General features: G+C 46.4%; 1 protein-coding gene across 8 annotated transcripts in view; it reads left to right on the top strand.

Moving 5' to 3' along the window:
- The first annotated feature begins 264 nt into the window (after window positions 1-264).
- The window catches only part of CD46 (CD46 molecule), a 55,575-nt gene continuing 38,094 nt past the window's right edge, over window positions 265-17,745 (top strand). For 4 of the 8 annotated variants that reach the window (XM_070397324.1, XM_070397323.1, XM_070397326.1 and 1 more), the window contains exons 1-3: window positions 265-456; window positions 11,895-12,089; window positions 12,413-12,506. In XM_070397324.1, the coding sequence (XP_070253425.1) occupies window positions 342-456; window positions 11,895-12,089; window positions 12,413-12,506 (404 nt within the window). In that variant the 5' untranslated portion in view covers window positions 265-341. The remainder of the gene's footprint in view (window positions 457-11,894; window positions 12,090-12,412; window positions 12,507-17,745) is intronic. The other 4 variants (XM_070397328.1, XM_070397322.1, XM_070397330.1 and 1 more) reach the window with 2 other exon arrangements.

Here is a 17,745-nt window from a genome sequence, read left to right as displayed (position 1 = left end):
GTGATGACTGGGCCAGCTCTTGGTTCCTTTCCACCCTTCCTGAGTGGAGTGGTAACTGCCTGTTTAAGGACGCGGTGGTGAACCATTTCCCGCAAACCCTGTCAGGTGGAGAACCCTCGGTCCCCCGCCGACGGGGGCGGAGCCTGAGCTGCCAATGACCCGCCGGGTTAGAGCGCGGCCAGGCCACGCCCCTTTCCTTCCTGGGCGAAGGCCCCGCCCCCTAGCCTTACTTCCGCTCGGGCGTGGTCCAGGCCCATTGGGGCTCCGCCTTCAAGGCTTCTTGAGTCTCCGGGTTGCTGGGTCGGGTGCTGGTCAACGGCTTCCCGCTCACCTCCCGGAAAATGACGGCTTCTCGCGGGCCTCGGAGGGCACCTCGTCGCCGTCCCTTCTCTTCTTGGAGCCACTTCGTTGGGATCCCTTTGGTGACGCTCGCGCTCTGGTCACCCGCGTCCACCGGTAGGGGCCTGGGGAGGGGGTGCGCTCCCGGAGCGAGCTGGAGCGGGTTGGGGAGCCGGCCGCCCGCAGCCGAGGGCGCGGAGAGGTTGGGGTGGTGGGCTGGGTTAAGGGGGACGGGGCTTGGGCGGAGCTGCCCCGGGTGGTGCTGTGCGCGGCTCCCGGGGAGGGAGGACCCCGAAGTGCGGGCGGTAGCGTTTGCTCTGTGGTTTGGACGGAGCCTCGCAGGGCGCTGGGCGCGGCCGGGGTTTGCAAAAGCTTGTCCACAGCGAACGCGGGCAGGTGCTTCGGGACGGAGCCCAGCGGGATGGGCAGCGCAGACCCGGCGCTCCAGGTGAGGGCTTGCTCTGCGGTGCCCCAGCGCGTGGGGGTGTCGCCAGGGCCCGCGCGTGCCCGTCGTGGGTGTTTGCGCTGTGTTTCCTGGGCGGTGTGATGTGTTGGTGCCCCATGGGGTCGGCTGGGGAAGCCCGGGCGGGTGTTATCTGCTGTTGTCGGTGTGTGCTTACGGGAAGTGGCCTGGGCAGGGGTGCGGAGTGTGGGGCAAGGAAGCGCGCTGCTTTCTCCGTGTGGGGGCTGGGAGCGCATGCGGAGCCCTTGAGTGAGAGGTGTGGTTTTGGAAGGGTGCTCAGTGCTTTTGTAATTAAAGTTAACGGGCTTCTTGTTGCCTGGATTCGTATTGGCATTGATTTGCTGACTGTTGCGCCCGGTGTGGTCTTGTTCCCATGTAATATACGCAGTAACCTATTCAATTACTGAATGTATTTTGGCGTGTGTTTTTTGTTGTTGGTGTTGTTTTAGGTTGAGTCATATTTGAGGGGCTATCCAAAGTAACCTAAAACGTTGGTAGGCAAACCCAGTGAGAAATTAGTATCCCAAGAAATGGACAATAAATAATGTTAATATGGTTTTCCCCTACAGGTCATAAACTAAAGCTGGGACTTTTGCTAAAATTTATTGGGACTGACTAACCAAACCATAATACAAGTCTTTTTTTTTTTTTTTTTAAAATACGTTTTAATTGAATTTAAAGAGAGAGGAAGGGAGAGAGAGAGACAGACAGACATTGATTGGTTGCCTCTTGAACCCACCTTGATTGGGGATTGAACCCACAACCTGGGCATGTGCCCTGACGGGGAATCGAACTGGTAACCTTTCCATGCTTTGACAACACTCAACCTACTGAAACACATTGGCCAGGGCCAAAATACTTGTCTTTAAAAAAATAAAATAAAATACATATATATATTTTAATTGATTTCAGAGAGGAAGGGAGGGGGAGAGAGAGATGGAAACATCAATGATGAGGAAGAATCATTGATAGGCTGCGTCCTGCACACTCCCCTCCCCCACTAGGGATGGAGCCCACAAACAGAGCATATGCCCTGACCAGGGAATGGAACCTTGACCTCCTGATTCATAGGTCGATGCTCAACCACCCAGCCACTCCAGCTGGGCTTGATACTAGTGTTATAACCCCAGACAGGTGCTCTGGAGGGACGGAGCGTGATTCTCCGACAGCATTTAACAAAGGCCTGGTGGAAGGGAAGGCTTTTCTGCTCTGAGACAGAACAAACTCTGCCGCTTTGGGGCTTCTGCACTTGCTGTTCCTCAGTCTAGGAGCATTGTCCTCCTGCCTCTTGCATAATTGGCTCCTCCTTATCTTTCCAACTCATTGGTGGTGTTACCCCATCAGAGGGACCTTCTGTGACCATCCTATCTCCGGTAGACACACACACTCACACTCACACTCATCCTAACTTGTAATTACCCTTCCAAAACAATGTTTGCGGTTCTCTTCCCACTAGAATACAGAGATCTTGTGTGTCTTGTCACACTTGTGATTACAAATGCTCACTGTTTTGCCTCAGTATCAACACTGTTGTATAACTATTAAGTAGCAGGAAGTTAAATATAATAATTCAGCTGAGTTTGAAAAGCTCAGGAACAAAACTCCTCCGGCCTCTAGGAGGAAGCTTCTGTAATCATGTTTTCCTTAAACAAATAGATAGCCACATACTTGTCCAACAGAATGAGTTTATTCGGAAACAACAAAGAATTGTATTTCAGGACGTATTGTCTAAAGGTGAACCAACAACAAGCCCAGAGAAAGAAAGGAGAGGAACTGAAAGTTTGAAGTATAGTGACTTCTCATTGGCCGAGTTCTGGCAGTCTCATCAGCTGAATAGGCAAGGAGGAATCTTTCTCTTCCTCCTGTTGAGGCAGCAAAATAGTATCACTTTCTGTGGGGAATGCATGGTAAGGTCTCTCACATTTGGGATCATCCATATGTGTTGCTTAATGTGTGTGTGAGTTTTCTCATCTAGCCTCCTGACTCCATTTTAAATGAGATTTCTATTTTTTAATTTTCACACGACCCCTTTTGAATGATTTTTCTCCAAAATCATTGCTGATCAAGAGTCAGGTCTTTTTGGATTCAGTGGCCTTTTGTTCGTTGATGCCGGGAAGGAGCGTTCCTGAGTGTCATGTTCCATGTCAGAGGAAAATGTACAGGTTGTAAACCTATCATTTGAGTAATGAGGAATCTGGAGGGGCAGTGAGATCTCCCAGGAATTACCCTTCTCCAGTTTGCCTTGTAGAATAGTGAATCCCCAAAGGCATACTCAGCACAGAAAGAATGAAGAGTTTTGGGAAGACATACTGCCGGCATAAAACATGAAACAATTAAGCAATATTGCTCTCTCAAAAGAAACTGAAACAAAATGTCTTATCAGTAAGCCTGTAGGTTGCAAATTCAGAGACTGAATTGGATAAGAATCCATGATCAGTTAATAGTCTATGAAAGAGAGACTTTCGTGAGTTTCAAACCTTCTAATTGGCTTGGTCTGAACATCCTGGGGTAGATGTCTCATCAGGTGTACTCTGCATCAATTTTGGGCAATTTTCGCCCTCAGGTCACTAGATGGGGTGCAGGTTCAGTCAGGATTAGGTGCTTTTTTTAGATGTGTCACCTGAGTCCAGGAATGTATTGCCTGAAGTTTGGACCCAGAAGGGTTCGTTAGCAGGACCTGATAGGGGCCTTTGTAGCGAGGTTGCAAAGAGTCTTCTCCAGTAGATGAAGTGCCCAGGGTGCACAGTGTGTTGTTTAAGGTCTTCATCTTCCTGGAGTTCACTGTGAAAAGATTGCTTTACCAAAACATTAATGTTCTTATAGATTTCTTTTTTAAAAAATTTATTTATTGATATGAGAGAGAGAGAGAGGAAGAAAGAGAAAAACATCGATTTGTTGTTCCACTTATTTATGCATTCACTGGTTGATTCTTGTATGAGCCTTGAGTAGAGATTGAACCTGCAACTTTGGCGTATCAGGACAATGTTCTAACTAACTGAGCTACCCAGCCAGGGCAGAAAGTGGTTAATTTTGATAGAAGAACTTAGGCCATTATAATATTGAAGTATATCTCCTTTGACCTGTTGTCCATCAAAAGAGGCAGGGGCGCTGTGAGAGTTTGAGTTCTAAAGGAGGAGGATCTGAGATTTAGAAGGACCAACTGCAGTGCTTTTGGCCAAGGTACGTGGAGGGTTTCTGTAAATTTTGTCAACGAGTCTTAATGCTGTTAGTGCATGTGACTAAACCTGAGGATTGAGCATGCTCAGTGCAGTGAAAATGTTGTCAAACTGGCCATACAGTACAAAACCGTGAAAGCACCTGACTGGTAAAATGGATTCCTTTGACCCTTGTGGGTTCTGGAGGGCTTCTCTAGGTGAGGGCGATCTTCTCACAGGGACTTTAGCCACAGCAGAAGCAGTAGCCTGTCTGCTGGGAAAGCTTCAGTCTAGTGAGAAAACATACAGACCACTACTAAAATATATTCATACCCACGAGATGGGAAAGCTACGCGAAATCCATTTGTCTGACTGAGAATGGTCCATTAGGCAACTTAAAATATCCGGCAGCAGTTGGATCAGGCTTTCCTGGCTCGTACTTTAGACAAGTGGGACAAATAGGTACTTTTGGGGGCCTTATTAATAGGTGCCCACTAATATTGATGCATAGATGCTATCATTTTGTCAGTGGGCCAGTGGCTTAATGCGTGTGCAGTAGTTGGGAGTGGGAATTTTAGAGCCTCTGGTTGGACTGGGCTGTTATTTGGCCTGAACCAGAGCTTCTTTATATCAAACCAACACTTATCAGATTTCCAATTTTGTTTTTCTTTTTCCTGAGGCCAATTGTTGGACGTCACTAGCCAGTTTTTTGACGTTATCATTTGAGGAAATATCCCTTTGGCCATACCAGAGGTTTGACTGTTGGTTCCTTTTAAGGACTGCATTCCTTGTGGAGTCAGGTTTAGAATTCCCTGGGATCTTAATAATAGCTAAAAGTATAGCATCCAGTAATTTCTGAACATACAGGCCATTTTTAAATTTCAGCTGGAAGTAAGAAAGCCACGTTGCTTCGACAACATTCCAAATCATGACCTATTCCAAAGGCATCTCTCCTATCAGTAGAAATATCAGCAGTTAGGCTCTCGGCTAAAGTGCAGGCTGGAATGAGCTTGGGGGGCTGTCATAGCTAAAGGCAAAGGTTCCACTTCAGTTACATCAAACAGTGATGATGTTGCATATACAGTTAAATATTTGCCATTTAAATAAGAATTATTACTGAGACATGAGAAGTCAGCCTTACCCGAAGGAGTGTCCTCCAGATCTAATTTAAGGTTTCATCCTTTTCTGGTCAAGGCCTTGTTTTAGCTGAGTGGCTTCGGTTGGCACTTGCCTGACTTTTAAAATCAGGCTGTTTCACTGCAACTGTGATGATGTTCTTCCTTTTGGAGCCAGGCTGCTGCTGAAACTTGCTGGCCTACAATCTGTCTTTGATAATGTTAAAATACTATTGCCAATAATAGCAGTAATGGGAAATGGGTTCATCCAAGCATAAATATTTTGACATGAAAGAATTTAAAACTCTAGTAAAGGGAAATAAATATCTATCACTAAACCAATGGAAAAAAAAACTTTGAATGCAGGCAAAACCTGAAGAAAAAATTATGCTTTGCAGATATCTCTGGAACAAGCTGGCTGAATCATAAAGAATTTAATTTTGGTCTAAGAGTGTATAGAACTGACAACTGTGCTCATTCAGCTCTGGTTCTAGGTACCAGAAATGCAGTGATGAATGAGACAGTCTTGAGGGGAATGCGAATAATAAAGAATTACAATATGAAAAGTATATTGGGGTATCATGATGACATCCCAGTATTTTGAGTGACAGATGTCGAGCCTCAAGGAAGAATTGGCATCTAAGATGTAACTGAAAGATGAGTGGGTGGGAAGAATGACAGGGTTCCTGGTCAAAACTGAAGTAAAATAATGCATGGAGGCCTACAATGCTAAAGTAATTTAATGGGCCCCAAGGGATTGAATATAGCTTGACAGTAGTGTGCAAGAGATTGAGATAGTGACAGATTGTAAGTCTGTTAGCCATGCCAAGGAGTCTTAGACATTATTCTGAGGGTACTGGGGCTCCATTGCAAAGTACCTGACTTGGAAAGTCCTTGGTCACTGTGTCCTATCAATATTATTCGGGTAACAATATGAAAAATGAATTGAGTGAATAGGGCCAAGGTGTGGGTAAGGAGACCTATCCAGAAACTCTGGTCACAATCCAGATAAATGATAGTGGCTGTAGAAGTAAGGATAGAACTAGAGCAGTGGTTCTCAACCTTCTGGCCCTTTAAATACAGTTCCTCATGTTGTGACCCAACCATAAAATTATTTTCCTTGCTACTTCATAACTTTAATGTTGCTACTGTTATGAATCATAATGTAAATATCTGATATGCAGGATGGTCCTAGGCGACTCCTGTGAAAGGGTCGTTCGACCGCCAAAGGGGTCGCAACCCACAGGCTGAGAACCGCTGAACTAGAGAATGAGCAGACATTCAGTTCTGGAAACCAATTGAACTAGTTTGCTTGGTATGCCTGTGAAACATCAATAGAGCACATTCATTATGTTATTTGAGACAGCATGACACTTTCCAAGTGGAGCTGTGTGGGGTGTCAATTTAATATATACGTTTGTCACCCCAGCCAGAGATCTAGGATGGAAAGGTATTTGAGAGGTAGCTCTTTTTAGGGGTAATGAAGTCATGGGAGTATATCTACCTCCCCAGGGGAGTCTGCAGAATGAAATATCAAGAGAACTGCCTATTAGAAATGTCACATTATCCAATCAGGCAGAGAAGGGAGAGTAGTCAGGACAAGCTGAAAACCAAGTGGTCATGCTGTCCTGGGAAACAAAGAGAGTGTTTCAGGCAGAAAGGAGCCAAGACAGAGTGACCAATAGCTCCAGATGTTCTAGACGGCAGCTAAAACTACCAAGGAAGAAAAGGTTAGGAGTCATTGAAGAACAAGGAGGCCACTTAATGACTTTGAAAGTAATTTAGTGATTTTCGTAGGCCTACAAATGAGGCAGTGAGAAATAATTGGCAGGTGTAGGTGCCAGTGTCTACATTTTGGGAAGCAAAGAAAGTTTAAAAAGAGGGTGTTGTGTAGACAGTGGGAGGAGGAGCAGGATTGTTAGGTTTCAATGGGGTTCTGGTTTGGTGAGACACCATGATTTTCTGAAGGCACCACTCTGGGCAGAGGTGTGTATACTCATGTCAGAAAGTGATTGTAATTTTTGTAAGCAGGGAGAGAGTGCTTACCCAGTTTTGGCAAGTGTAGACAAGGTGAGCAGTTCTCTTGATCCATAGCAGAAAACGATTTCATTTTCCCGAAACCCATCTAGAACATTGGCGAGTTTTCTGAATGCAGCCCATCATCTTACTTAATGTCATCCATGTTAAAGTGTAGCATTGCAGCCAAATAAGAATTGTATTTAAACTACCTAGAAAAAACTAAGACAAGGTGCTATTTTTCTGGGTCCTGAAATGTTTAGTTTATAAACATTCACATAGAAAAAAATTCAGTATTCTGAGCAAGGGAAGAAATTTGCTTATTAAAAAAGATGTGGTATTGCATTCAATTATTACAGTGTAGCTAGCTTGTGATAAACTGGTTGCCGAACACTGACATGCACATTGGTGGAAGCATGTCTTTCATGGTGTATGTTAGTGGGAAGAAATACTTCCAATTAGTTGAGTGGATTAAACGATCTTACTGACTTTTCCTTTTCCATATAGACACTACATGTTAAAGTCATATTAGGAATCCTCTCTCCTTTATCTGCTTTCAAGATAGTTACTGAGATTGAATGCATAAAACAAAGGATACTTGTATAATTGTGGGCATGCTGTTACATGATTTCTTTCGTGGTGGTTCCATGAAATTCTAGAATGTTGTTGTGCATTTGTATCTGAACACAATTGTATAGAATTTCTAGCCCATGTTTGTTTTCCTATTGAAAATGACAATATCTAGCTCAGGGTATTCAGTAAATGTAATGTTATTAATCAATAAAACAACATTCATCAATGTTATTTTAAACAATGCTTTTAATTATTAGGGGCTTTGGTTTGCTTTTTGCATTTATTTTGTTTTGAGCAGTTGATTGAGGAACATTCGAATATCAAGGGCAGCATAGTGGAAATATTGAAAACATTTGCCAGTAGGTGGATGATGGAAATGAAATGTTGGATTGGGTATAGAGTTTTAGAATTTAGAATATGATAAAAAAAAGAGTAAAATTTCACGTGTTTAGCGTTCTCTTTATTGGTCTCTCAATCTGAAATAAGTCCAAGATTAAGGAAGTAAAAGAGGAAAGATTCCTTAGGGAGCAAAATAGATCTACCTTAGGCCTTAAACTTTATAGGAGAGGCCTCTGCATTCTTTTAGTCTTCTAGGGCTTTACTTAATGTGTCTCCATCACATTATTGTATGTAATTGTTCTAAGAGATTGGTTAGATTTTCAAGCCCACAGATAATTTTAAGCAGCGGTTCTCAACCTGTGTGTCGCAACCCCTTTGGCGGTTGAACGACCCTTTCACAGGGGTCACCTAAGACCAGACTGCTTATCAGATATTTACATTACGATTCATAACATAGCAACATTACAGTTATGAAGTAGCAACGAAAATAATTTTATGGTTGGGTCATAACATGAGGAACTGTATTTAAAGGGCCAGAAGGTTGAGAACCACTGAAAAGGAAGGCAAATTGCTTAAGTAGAAATGTCAAGAGAGTGAAAACTACCCCCCTCCAAAAATAACGGGTAAAAAGTTCTAAAAGCATAGCAATGAAGTAGCTTTACTATTGGGATATATATCGGATACACAGCCCATACAGTTACCTCAGGGAGCTTCTGAGGTCTTGTATGATCCATTGATCTCTGAAGGAAGATTACATTACTGTTGACCCTTGAACAACATTGGTTTGAACTACCCGAATTCATTTATGCCTGCATTTGTTTCTATCTATAATAATAAAAGCGAAGATGGCGGCATAGGTAAACACAGGAGTTTGCTGCCTCGAACAACCACTTCAAAAATACAACTAAAAGACTGAACAGACATCATCCAGAACCACAGGAAAGCTGGCTGAGTGGAAGTTCTACAACTAGGAGGAAAGAGAAAAGCATACCGAGGCTCAGAGGAGGCGCAGTGCTGAAGTAAAATACTTAGGTTCAGAGTGCATGCAGAGCGGGCTGGAGGCTGAGGGCGTGGTTGTCGTTTTCAATCGGGAGGGAGTCTCAGGCTCTGAGCTCCAGTTCCGGGCGAGTCTCTAAGGACCCACACTCATACGGGAGAAGCGGGACTTTCTAGCATTGCTCAGAACCCTAGGGCAGCTTTCTCTCCGTGGGGCTTGCAGTGACTACTGGGACATTGAGAAGCAAAGCCTCTGAGGGCAAGACTGAGAGCAGCCATAATTGCTAACCCCGCTCTGTTGATCCCGTGGGACCCGCCCCACCCAAGCCCTGCAGGGAGGCTTTTGCTGGATAGCCTCAGGCAAAGGCTAGATTAGCACCTCCCTAGAGATCCAGGAGCCAGGAAGCCCAGTGGTCAGAGTGGGACCATCCAGCTTGCAGCTCCATGGAACCATAAAAGACACACTCAGGGGGCAGACTCAGTGAGCACCAAAGCCCCATCGAAGCAAGTCTAGCCCCAGAGGGGTGTCTCCAGCACAGAAGTTCTCCCACCCCAGACACAGCTGATTCTCACAGCCAATTGGCCTGGAGGTCAATTCCTCACAGTGATAACTACAACAATCAAGGCTTAACCACAACAAGACTGTGCACAGAGCCCACAAGGGGGTGCACCAAGAGTGTCTACCTCAGGTAATTGGGACACTTAGCACAGAAAGGCACTCTATCGACACAGCGAAGCATAAAAAAATGCCGAGACAAAGAAACAGGACACAAACAACAGAATTGGAGGAAAGCAAACTGTTGGATATAGAGTTCAAAACCACACTTTTAAGGTCTTTAAAGAACTGTTTAGAAGCCGTCGATAAATTGAGTAAGGCCCTCGAAAAGACTGGTGAGACCACCGATAAATGTAGTGAGATCCTCGGAAAGACTGGTAAGACCGCCGATAAATGTAGTGAGATCTCAAGAAATCTAATGAGACTCTCGATGTTGTGATAAAGGACCAACTAGAAATTAAGCATACACTGACTGAAATAAAGAATATAATACAGACTCCCAACAGCAAACCAGAGGGTCGCAAGGATCAAGTCAAAGATTTGAAATATGAAGAAGCAAAAAACACCCAACCGGAAAAGCAAAATGAAAAAAGAAGCCGAAAATATGAAGGTAGTGTAAGGAGCCTCTGGGACAGCTCTGGGAGTACCCATACAACTGTCAGCTGATTTCTCAACAGAAACTTTATAGGCCAGAAGGGAATGGCAAGAAATATTCAAAGTGATGAATACCAAGAACCTACAACCAAGACTACTTTATCCAGCCAAGCTATCATTCAGAAGTGAAGGTCAGATAAAGAGCTTCACAGATAAGGAAAAGCTAAAGGAGTTCATCACCACCAAACCAGTATTATATGAAATGCTGAAAGGTATCCTGTAAGAAGAGGAAGAAGAAGAAAAAGGTAAAAAGATACAAATTATGAACAACAAATACACATCTAACAACAAGTGAATCTAAAAATCAAGTGAATAAATAATCTGATGAACTGGTGATTGTAATAAAATCAGGGACATAGAAAGGGAATGGACTGACTATTCTTACGGGGGTGAGTGAAGAGATTAGACAACAATCGTGCACCTATGGATGAGGACAGTGGGTGGGGAGTGAGGGCAGAGGGTGGGGTTGGAACTGGGTGGAGGGGAGTTATGGTGGGAAAAAAGAGTAACTAATGTAATAATCTGAACAATAAGATTTAATAAAAAAATAAATAAATAAAATAAAAATAAAAATAAAAGCATAATACGTTGATTAGCCTGGATGTCCTCCCGGACGACCTTCTGGATGAAGCTGGGGCTGCCAGGGTGGGTCCCGGGTGCCTGCTAGCGGCTGGAGGGAAGCCCGGGTCCCTGGTGCTGGTGCAGGAGGGAAGCCGGTGCCGGCAGCCAGGGGAAGGAAGCCTACTCTTGTACAAATTTCATGCATCGGGCCTCTAGTAAATATATAGAAACTGCTGGTATCTAGGTTTCACGTCTGTGGAAACAACCAACAGTATTTTCCATCTGCAAGTGGGAATCCGACAATGCAGGGGACACACTATAGGCATTGTTCACCACTTCATATAAGTGACCAGCATGCAGGGGTTTTTGTATTCATGGGGTGTCCTGAAACCCATCCCTCACTGGTACGAAGGAAACACTCTATTTAAGTTTTGGGGAATTCAAAATTCATCTGTGGAATTTCAACTGTGTGGGGACCCCTGACCCAACCGCCATATTGTTCAAGGGTCAATTGTGTAGTTAAAGTAATGTTAAGAAGGCAGAATTTTTTTCATGTGAAGCTATTCAAAGTAATACAGTTTTATTTTAAATGGCGTTTACTCACTTGTAAAAATGCTCACTTCGCTAATATGAAGTCTTATATTTTGAAATAATTTGGTCCATATTATTTCTATCTATGAAATCCCAATACTTAAATAATTACCTCTACTCATAGCATTTCTTGAGTACCCACTGGGTGCAGAGTGTAGCAGGAAAAGAGGCAGATGACCCTGACCTCTAGGAACTTGCCTCCTGAGAGGAGGCTGAGCCTGAGGTGACAAGTCACCATCAGTTTGCATTTCAAACTGTGGACAAGGACCCTGATCTAGGGCTGCATACTGACGATGTCCTAGGGGACAGGTGAGTGTGAAATGAACTGAGAAAAACTGGGGAAGGACACACACCGATAAGTAATTAAAAACCAAAACTATTGCTGCTGTCTCTTTAACTTACTATTGAATGAATATTCTCCTTATTCCTTAAGAAACCATAAGCTCACCAAGGACCTGCCTGCTGCCAGGCCAGAATCCGTGGCTGGTGGAAAAGAGAAAATACTTGACTTTCATGTCTTATTCTCTCATGCCCAGATGCCTGTGATGAGATACCAAGATATGAATCTATGAAAGCCAAGGGTAATCTTGTGCCTCCTGTAAGTGCTGGGATCGCAGTAACATATGAGTGTCGCCCAGGATACCGGCTTATTGTTCCTCCTGTTCGTAACACCACCACTGTTTGTCAGCCTGATGGCACGTGGGCACCTCCTCTCCAGGAGGCTTGTACAAGTAAGTACACAAAACTTTTTATTTTTATTGCTCTAAAGATTTTCATACATTTTAGATGGCATATTCTACTACAATGATGGTTTTCTCACGTGGAGGTAGTTTTTAGATAGTAATGTATTTTTTCAAGCTTTGAAAAATTTCCAGGTAATCTTTTTCTTGTTAGTTGTCTGGGTAAATGTGAATCTTAAGTTTCACATTTGGCCTTTTAATAGTTAAAGAAAGAAAAGTAGTATTCTCACAGTAGAGCAATGTAGAATTTTGGTTTTGATTCAGATCTGTTTTGGAGTTTGTATAAATCAACGAATTTAAAAAATTTCTTTCAGGAAAATTATGTCCACCTCTAGCAGAGCCCCTAAATGGCCGCGTAGAAGGAAGTTTTCAGTTTGGTTCACAGGCTAACTACTCTTGTAATGAGGGGTAAGTAGAGGAAATAGGTAAATATTACTACTTCTGTTTTTGTTTTGCTTCTCTTCAAAGTATTCCCATAATGTTGATTTAATTTTGCTTTGTGTGTGAGAAGTTGTACTTGTAGCCAATCAACTCTTGGGCTTCTTATAGAGATGGAAAAGATGTGTAATGAATAGAAAGGAATTTCCATTGAAGTAAAGCAGAACTGTATAATGCTATCGTATATAATAAAAGCCTAATATGCTAAGTGTCTGACCCTTCGTTTAACAAGTTGCTATGACGCCCACTGACCACTAGGGGACCGGCCAATTGGGACTGGGAGAGACAGGCCGAACACACCCTGGAGCCCCGTCCCACAGTTTCTCCTCAGCCAGCCAGCCCCGATCGGCCCCTGCAGGCCAGGCTGAAGGACCCCACTGGTACACAAATCCGTGCACCGGGCCTCTAGTTCTATATAATAAAACGGTAATATGCAAATTGACCAAACAGTGGAATGACTGATTGCTATGATGTGCACTGACCATCAGTGGACAGATGCTCAACACAGGAAGCCAGGGGAGTGTTGCTCAGCCAGGAACCGGGCTGATGGCTGGTGAGTGCAGTGGCAGTGGCAGGAACCTCTCCCACCTCCACAGCAGCGCCAAGGTTGTCCGACTACCGGCCATCAGTGGGACATCCCTCAAGGGCTCCTGGACTGTGAAAGGGCGCAGGCTGGGGTAACAGACACCCCCTGCCCCAGTGCACGAATGTTATGCACTGGGCCTCTAGTATATAATAATAAGCCTACTATTAGCGTTAAAAATGTAGTAATCATGGTGACTTTATCCTTGACAAGAAGTTGCACCCTACTTAAAATGGCCAACTTTCAGAGTTGATGGAGGCCTTATAGAAATGGGAGGTAGAATTGTCAGCCAAAAATAATCTTATATTGAGACTAGAGGTCCAGTGCACGAATTCGTGCACCATTGGGGTTCCTCAGGCTGGCCTGTGTGATTGGGCCGAAACTGGCTCTCTGACATACCACAAGGGGTCCCGGATTGCGAGAGGGTGCAGGCCAGGCCGAGGAACCCCACCAGTGCACGATTAGGGCTGGGGAGGGAGGCAGGAGGTTGGCCAGTGGGGAGGGACTGTGGGAGGGCTCCAGGACGTGTCCGGCCCATCTTGCTCAGTCCCAATCAGCCAGACCCCAGCAGCAAGCTAACCTACTGGTCAGAGTGTCTGCCCCCTAGTGGTCAGCGCACATTTAGAGACTGGTCGACCAGTCGACTGTATGCCCCTTGGTGATCAGTGCATGTCATAACAAGTGGTTGAGCAGCCTTAGCATATCATTAGCATATTACACTTTGATTGGTTGAACAGCTGACAGGTCTACTGGACACTTAGCATATTAGGCTTTTATCATATAGGCTAACTCTGTCAGGTGTTAAACAGACAAAGGTGGACCTGGTTATCCTGGACCATAATGTTGCTCAAGATATCTTAGGGGAGCCCAGCCAGCGTGGCTCAGTGGTTGAGCATCAACCTATGGACCAGGAAGTCACTGTTTGATTCCCGGTCAAGGCATATGCCCAGGTTGCAGGCTCAATCCCCAGTATGGGATGTGCAGGAGGCAGTCGATCAATGATTGTCTCTCAACATTGATGTTACTATCTCTCCCTCTCCCTTCCTCTCTGAAATCAATAAAAATATTTTTTTAAAAAATAAGAGATCTTAGGGGAAAGCTTTATTTTTGAGACTGCTTCAAAGGAGTGAAGATGTCAAAAAGAGCTAGTGAGCATTTAATAGTAGCCTTTGTTCCATGGGGCTCATATAATAGTATATATTTGGGATATTGGAAATTTATGAAAAATGTGCATTATACACTAAGTAGAATCTAACCCAATAAAAGAGAAACATGCAAATTGACCATAACTTCGCTACACCCAAGCCACACCCACCAGCCAATCAGAGTGACTATATGCAAATTAACCCAACCAAGATGGCGGCCGGCAGCCACAGAGCTGGAGCAAGCAGAAGTCTTGGTTGCCCGAGCAATGGAGAAAGCCAAGCTTCGTGCCTGCCCTGGCTGGCTGAGGCTTCCACTAAAGGCAACAAAGTTTCAATTATAGAAGATAAATAAATCCCAGATACCTGCACCCGCCAGCCTTCACTGGGAGCTTGGGTGGCTGGGGGCCCTGGCCAGACTGCAAACTGCCCTCAGCCTGTCACCCAGGCTGGCCAAGCACCCCAGCGGGACCCCCACCCTGATCCGGGACACCATTCAGGGCAAACCAGCCAGGCCTCACCCATGCACGAGGCTCTATCATCCTATCTAATAAAAGACAAATAGGGTAATTAACCATACCTCCGATACGCTTCCCATTGGCTAATCAGGGCGATATGCAAATTAACTGCCAACCAAGATGGCGGCCGGCAGCCATGCAGCTGAAGTGAACATGAGGCTTGGTTGCCCCGTCGATGGAGGAAGCCAAGGTTCCCCGCCTGCCGTGGCGGCCTTCTGACCCTGAAAGCAACAGCTCCGAAAGCAACTGTGTTTCAATTATAGAATCTAAACAAACCCCAGATACCTGCTTTCAGCCAGCCGAGGTCTCAGTGCTGGAGCTGCAACAGCATTTCAATTATAGAAGCCAAACAAACCCCAGATACCTGCTTTCAGCAGCCGAGGCCTCAAGCTGGAGCCAGGCCTCAGAGCTGGAGCCGGTTCTCAGCTCTAGTGACAGCCATAGAAGGTAAATCCCAGAATAAAAAAGAAAAAAAGGACAGGTTGGGAACTTCAGTCGCCCACCAGCCTGAAAACGGCCCTCAGCCCCTCACTTAGACTGGCCAGGCACCCCAGTGGGGACCCCCACCGTGAAGGGGGTGCGACCAGATGCAAACAGCCCTCAGCCCCTCATTCAGACTGGTCAGGCACCCAAGCGGGGACCCCCCCCCCCCGCCCCGATCCGGGACACCCTTCAGGGCAAACCAGCCAGCCCCCACCAGTGCACCAGGCCTCTATCCTATATAGTAAAAGGGTAATATGCAAACTGACCCTAACAGCAGAAAGACTGGGAATGACTGGTCATTATGACACACACTGGCCACCAGGGGGCAGACCCTCAATGCAGGAGCTGCCCTCTGGTGGTCAGGGTCCTCTCACATGGGAAGCTCTGCTCAGCCACAAGCCAGGCTGATGGCTGCCAGTACAGCGATGGTGGTGGGAGCCTCTCCTGCCTCAGCAGTGCTAAGGATGTCCGACTGCAGTTTAGGCCTGCTCCCCACTGGCAAGTGGACGTCCCCTGAGGGCTGTCGGGCTGCCAGAGGGATGTCTGATTGCCATCTTAGGCCCAATCCCCCCAGGGAGCAGGCCTAAGCCAGCAAGTGATCATGCCCTCAGGGGTTCCAGACTGCGAGAGGGCACAGGTTGAGGGACCCCCCCGCCCCAGTGCACAAATTTTTGTGCACCGGGCTCTAGTATATAATAAAGGGGTAATATGCAAATTGACCCTAACAGCAGAACGACTGGGAATGACTGGTCACTATGACACACACTGACCACCAGGGGGCAGACGCTCAATGCAGGAGCTGCCCCCTGGTGGTCAGTGCGCTCCCACAGAAGGAGCTCTGCTCAGCCAGAAGCCAGACTGACGGCTGCCAGTACAGCGGTGGTGGTGGGAGCCTCTCCCGCTTCCTCAGCAGCACTAAGGGTGTCCATCGCAGCTTAGGCCTGCTCCCCGCTGGCAAGTGGACATCCCCCGAGGGATCCCGGGCTGCCAGAGAGATGTCTGACTGCCAGCTTAGGCCCAATCCCTCGGGGAGCGGGACTAAGCCAGCAGGTGTTCATCCCCTAAGGTGTCCCATACTGCAAGAGGGCACAGGCTGGGCTGAGGGACACCCCCCAAGTGCACAAATTTTTGTGCACCAGGCCTCTAGTACCCCTAAAATGGAGTTGATTTTTTATATTAACTTGGGGTCTGAGTTCATTTATTTTTTTAAAAAATGTATTTCATTGATTTTTTACAGAGAGGAAGGGAGAGGGATAGAGGGTTAGAAACATCAATGAGAGAGAAACGTCGATCAGCTGCCTCCTGCAAACTCCTCACTGAGGATGTGCCTGCAACCAAGGTACATGCCCTTGACCAGAATCGAACCGGGCACCCTTGAGTCCGCAGGCCGATGCTCTATCCACTGAGCCAAACCGGTTAGAGCCTGAGTTCATTTATTAGTTCTAACAGGATTTGTGTGTGTGTGTTTGTAATCTTTAGATTTTATACCTATAAGATCATACTATCTGCAAACACTGGTAATTTTGCTTCTTTCTAGCCGGTTTTGATGCCTTTTGTTCCTTTTTTGTTTTCCTTGTCTAATTGCTCTGGGAAAACTTCCAGTACTGGGTTTAATAGAAGTAGTAAAAGCAGGTATCCTTGTACTATTCCTTATCTTAGGAAATCTTTCAACTTTTTACCATTGAGCATGATGTTTGTTATGGGTTTTTCATGTATGGTGTTTATTACCTTGAGGTAGTTTCCTTCTTTTCCGAGTTTATAGATTACTAGAGGCCCGTTGCACAAAAATTGGTGCACTCGGGGAGGAGAGGGGGTCCCTCAACCCATCCTGTGCCCTCTCGCAGTCTGGGACCCCTCAGGAGATAATGACCTGCTGGCTTAGGCCTGCTCCCGGGTGGCAGAGGGCAGGCCCAATCCCTAGGTGCAGCCCCTGGTCGGGCTCAGAGCAGGGCCGATTGGGGAGCTGGGGCGCTGCCCCCTGTTATGCACAGAGCAGGGCGGATCAGCAGGTTGAGATGCCACCCCTAGTCACGCTCAGGGTACCGCCGATTGGGGGGTTGGGGCACCGCCCCCTGTCACACTCAAGGCAGGATCGATGGGGAAGTTGCGGCGCCACCCCCTGTCACGCACAGAGCAGGGCCGATCAGGGGGTTGGGGCGTTGCCCCCTGTCATGCACAGAGCAGGGCCCATCAGGGGGGTTGGGGCGTTGCCCCCTGTCACACACAGAGCAGGGCCGAGCAGGGGGTTGAGGAGCTCCCCTCTGTCACGCACAGAGCAGAGCCGATCAGGGGGTTGAGGAGCTCCCTCCTGTCACTCACAGAGTAGGGCCGATAGGGGAGATAGGTCACCGCCCCGTCACACACAGAACAGGGCGGATCAGGGGGTTGGGGCGCTGCCCCCTGTCATGCACAGAGCAGGGCCCATTAGGGGGGTTGGGGCTCCGTACCCTGTCACACACAGAGCAGGGCCGATCAGGGGGTTG

Source organism: Myotis yumanensis, unplaced genomic scaffold (assembly GCF_028538775.1).
Source record: "Myotis yumanensis isolate MYYU_CA2020_CCGP unplaced genomic scaffold, mMyoYum1.0.hap1 SCAF_17, whole genome shotgun sequence".
In the NCBI taxonomy this organism is placed as follows: Eukaryota; Metazoa; Chordata; class Mammalia; order Chiroptera; family Vespertilionidae; genus Myotis; species Myotis yumanensis.
The sequence above is the reverse complement of the archived record's forward strand: the minus strand, read 5'-3'. Positions and strand labels throughout refer to the sequence as shown.